General features: G+C 48.0%; 2 protein-coding genes across 6 annotated transcripts in view; one reads left to right on the top strand and one right to left on the bottom strand.

The window, feature by feature from the left end:
- The window catches only part of LOC310732793 (uncharacterized protein), a 339,677-nt gene that overhangs the window by 312,565 nt on the left and 22,112 nt on the right, over nt 1-5,000 (bottom strand). The gene's annotated exons all lie outside the window — the stretch shown is intronic.
- anapc5 (anaphase promoting complex subunit 5) overlaps nt 1-5,000 on the top strand; it is a 16,030-nt gene that overhangs the window by 5,103 nt on the left and 5,927 nt on the right. Inside the window, exons 1-7 of one of the 2 annotated variants that reach the window (XM_083553454.1) lie at nt 2,485-2,499; nt 2,869-2,948; nt 3,224-3,327; nt 3,498-3,723; nt 3,827-3,887; nt 3,978-4,079; nt 4,172-4,362. In XM_083553454.1, the coding sequence (XP_083409580.1) occupies nt 3,231-3,327; nt 3,498-3,723; nt 3,827-3,887; nt 3,978-4,079; nt 4,172-4,362 (677 nt within the window). In that variant the 5' untranslated portion in view covers nt 2,485-2,499; nt 2,869-2,948; nt 3,224-3,230. Of the gene's footprint in view, nt 1-2,484; nt 2,500-2,868; nt 2,949-3,223; nt 3,328-3,497; nt 3,724-3,826; nt 3,888-3,977; nt 4,080-4,171; nt 4,363-5,000 lie in introns of those variants that run through there. The other variant, XM_083553453.1, reaches the window with a different exon arrangement.

Genomic DNA, 5,000 nt, shown 5'->3' with positions numbered 1-5,000 from the left:
ATCATCTTACCTTTACAACAGGTAACACACACACACACACACACACACACACACACTTCACCATCATCTTACCTTTACAACAGGTAACACACCCACACACACACACACACACACACACACACACACACTTCACCATCATCTTACCTTTACAACCGGTAACACACACACACACACACACACACACACACACACACACACTTCACCATCATCTTACCTTTACAACAGGTAACACACACACACACACATACACACTTCACCATCATCTTACCTTTACAACAGGTAACACACACACACACACACACACACTTCACCATCATCTTACCTTTACAACAGGTAACACACACACACACACACACACACACTTCACTATCATCTTACCTTTACAACAGGTAACACACAAACACACACACACACACACACTTCACCATCATCTTACCTTTACAACAGGTAACACACACACACACACACACACACACACACACTTCACCATCATCTTACCTTTACAACAGGTAACACACACACACACACACACACACACACTTCACCATCATCTTACCTTTACAACAGGTAACACACACACACACACACACACACACACACACACACACACACACACACACACACTTCACCATCATCTTACCTTTACAACCGGTAACACACCCACACACACACACACACACACACACACACACACACTTCACCATCATCTTACCTTTACAACCGGTAACACACCCACACACACACACACACACACACTTCACCATCATCTTACCTTTACAACCGGTAACACACCCACACACACACACACACACACACACACACTTCACCATCATCTTACCTTTACAACCGGTAACACACACACACACACACACACACACACACACACACACACACACACACACACACACTTCACCATCATCTTACCTTTACAACAGGTAACACACACACACACACACACACTTCACCATCATCTTACCTTTACAACAGGTAACACACACACACACACACTTCACCATCATCTTACCTTTACAACAGGTAACACACACACACACACACTTCACCATCATCTTACCTTTACAACAGGTAACACACACACACACACTTCACCATCATCTTACCTTTACAAAAGGTAACACACACACACACACACACACACACACTTCACCATCATCTTACCTTTACAACAGGTAACACACACACACACACACACACACTTCACCATCATCTTACCTTTACAACAGGTAACACACACACACACACACACACACTTCACCATCATCTTACCTTTACAACAGGTAACACACACACACACACACACACACACACTTCACCATCATCTTACCTTTACAACAGGTAACACACACACACATACACACTTCACCATCATCTTACCTTTACAACAGGTAACACACACACACACACACACACACACACTTCACCATCATCTTACCTTTACAACAGGTAACACACACACACACACACACACACACACACACACACTTCACCATCATCTTACCTTTACAACAGGTAACACACACACACACACACATACACACTTCACCATCATCTTACCTTTACAACAGGTAACACACACACACACACACACACACACACACACACTTCACCATCATCTTACCTTTACAACACGTAACACACACACACACACACACACACACACACTTCACCATCATCTTACCTTTACAACAGGTAACACACACACACACACACACTTCACCATCATCTTACCTTTACAACAGGTAACACACACACACACACACACACACACACACACTTCACCATCATCTTACCTTTACAACAGGTAACACACACACACACACACACACACACACACTTCACCATCATCTTACCTTTACAACAGGTAACACACACACACACACACACACACACACACACACTTCACCATCATCTTACCTTTACAACAGGTAACACACACACACACACACACACACACACTTCACCATCATCTTACCTTTACAACAGGTAACACACACACACACACACACACACACACACACTTCACCATCATCTTACCTTTACAACAGGTAACACACACACACACACACTTCACCATCATCTTACCTTTACAACAGGTAACACACACACACACACACACACACACTTCACCATCATCTTACCTTTACAACAGGTAACACACACACACACACACACACACACACACTTCACCATCATCTTACCTTTACAACAGGTAACACACACACACACACACACTTCACCATCATCTCACCTTTACAACAGGTAACACACACACACACACACACACACACACACACACACACTTCACCATCATCTTACCTTTACAACAGGTAACACACACACACACACACACTTCACCATCATCTTACCTTTACAACAGGTAACACACACACACACACACACTTCACCATCATCTTACCTTTACAACAGGTAACACACACACACACACACACACACTTCACCCTCATCTTACCTTTACAACAGGTAACACACACACACACACACACACACACACACTTCACCATCATCTTACCTTTACAACAGGTAACACACACACACACACACACACACTTCACCATCATCTCACCTTTACAACAGGTAACACACACTCCTGTAAAGTCATGGTTTAGGTTTGGGAACAGCTCGTTGTTCTTGGTGGTCTCTGTGGATGAGCCCCTGTAGGTTAAACAGATGCTGAAGTTCCTTCAGGTTTGTGTCTGATTTCCACGCAGTCCTGCAGCTGTGAAAAAGAATCTTCACTCCAGACTTGGACAGTTTTGATAGTTGCAGATGAGAGGTCTGTAGAGTGGGGTCCATTCTGTGTGTGTGTGTGTGTGTGTGTGTGTGTTACAGGGCCCTGATGTGACATTTGAGCAGTTCCTGAGCTCAGTAGTGGAGTGCTGTCCTCTCATCACCATCACCATCAAGCACAGGTACAGTAACACCCTTCTACACTTCTCTCTCTAATGGCTCACATCTCTCCTGCCTAATCTGTCTCATCTCTCTTCTGTCTCATCTCTCTTCTGTCTCATCTCTCTCACCTATCTCCTGTCTCACCTCTTTCATTTCTCACCTATCTCACCTCTCTCTCTCATGTGTCTCACACCTATCACCTGTCTTACATCTCACCCGTCTCACCTCTCTCTCCTGTCTCACTTCTCTCTCACCTGTACCACCTGTCTCATGTCCCTGTGCGTGTGTGTGTCAGGTTGTGTATGATGGCAGATGGAGAGCTGCAGGACATGGAGCACTTTTTTGCTGAATTACCGAGCGCCTTCACCGACTCTGAGGCCTTCAAGACCAGTGTTGTGGGTAAGCGTGTGTTTGTGTGTGTGTGTGGCTGAGCGTGTGTGTGGGTGAGTGAAGTATTTCACAATGTTTTCTGTAAAACACAGTTGTTATTTATTATTGACTGTGTGTGTGTGTGTGTGTGTGTGTGTGTGTGTGTGTGTGTGTGTGTGTGTGTGTGTGTGTGTGTGTAGGGTTGTTTATGCGTCAGATGTTGCTGGCGTATAATAAACTCTCCTTCAGTCAGGTTTATAAACTCTACAAGGCCCTGCAGCAGTACTGTCGCCGCGGGCAACGACCCCGACCTGACCCTACCACCATTGCTAACGAGGACATGGAGCTGAGCGCTAACGAGGACCCACTCGCCGACATCACGGAGAAAAGTGAACCGGACACACACTCCCTGCACTCCGAGCTCCGGTGTGTGTGTGTGTGTGTGTAGTCTTTCACAATGTATTTTGCGAAACACAGTTGTGTTATTATCTCTTATTGTGTGTGTGTGTGTGTGTGTTTGTGTGTGTAGGTGTGATCTGAGTCGTGGTCCTCTCTCTCAGAAACAAGCTGAGTATTTCCTCGCTCGACAGGTCAGTCATCAACGCACACACACACACACACACGCACACTGTTTGTTTAATCTAATAAACGTGTGTGTGTGTGTGTGTGTGTGTGTGTAGGCGTACATGTTAAAGAACGATGAGAACAAAGCTATGAGTCCTGATAAACTGCAGGATGAACTGAACAGTATACTGAAGTTTAACCCAGACTTCGCTGAGGCGGTGAGTTCAGTGCTGTCTCTACTCTCGTACACGTCACTCTCACGTGTCGCTGCGTTCTGTTGTGTCTCTCTCTCACTCTAATCCCCCCACAGCACTATGTGAGTTACCTGAACAGTGTGCGAGTTCAGGACGTCTTCACCTCCACACACAGTCTGCTGCACTACTTCGATCGTCTCATCTTGTCTGGTGCTGAGGGGAAGAGTAACGGAGACGAGGGATTCGGACGCAGCCTTCGCTACGCCGTCCTCAACCTGGCAACCCTACACTGCCGCTTCAACCACTAGTGAGAAACACACACACACACACGTGTGACATGGACAGTGCCTCATGCCACACAGCCAGGTCAATGAAGGTGTGGATGAAGGTCCACCAGAGAAAATGTGAGAGTCTGGCCGAGATGATGGGAGATGATGTGGGAGGCTGGGGGAGATGATGTGGGAGGCTGGGGGAGATGATGGGGGAGGCTGGGGAAGATGATGGGGGAGGCTGGGGGAGATGGTGGGGGAGGCTGGGGGAGATGATGGGAGAGGCTGGGGGAGATGGTGGGAGAGGCTGGGGGAGAGGCTGGGGGAGATGGTGGGAGAGGCTGGGGGAGAGGCTGGGGGAGATGATGGGGGAGAGGCTGGGGGAGAGGCTGGGGGAGATGATGGGGGAGGCTGGGGGAGATGATGGGGGAGGCTGGGGGAGATGATGGGGGAGGCTGGGGGAGATGATGGGAGAGGCTGGGGGAGATGGTGGGGGAGATGGTGGGAGAGGCTGGGGGAGATGGTGGGAGAGGCTGGGGGAGATGGTGGGAGAGGCTGGGGGAGATGATGGGAGAGGCTGGGGGAGATGGTGGGGGAGATGGTGGGAGAGGCTGGGGGAGATGGTGGGGGAGATGGTGGGAGAGGCTGGGGGAGATGGTGGGGGAGATGGTGGGAG

The sequence above is a fragment of the Silurus aristotelis genome (genome assembly GCF_946808225.1).
Source record: "Silurus aristotelis genome assembly, chromosome: 11".
In the NCBI taxonomy this organism is placed as follows: domain Eukaryota; kingdom Metazoa; phylum Chordata; class Actinopteri; order Siluriformes; family Siluridae; genus Silurus; species Silurus aristotelis.
Note: the sequence above shows the minus strand (reverse complement) of the source record. Positions and strands in the feature narration are given on the sequence as shown.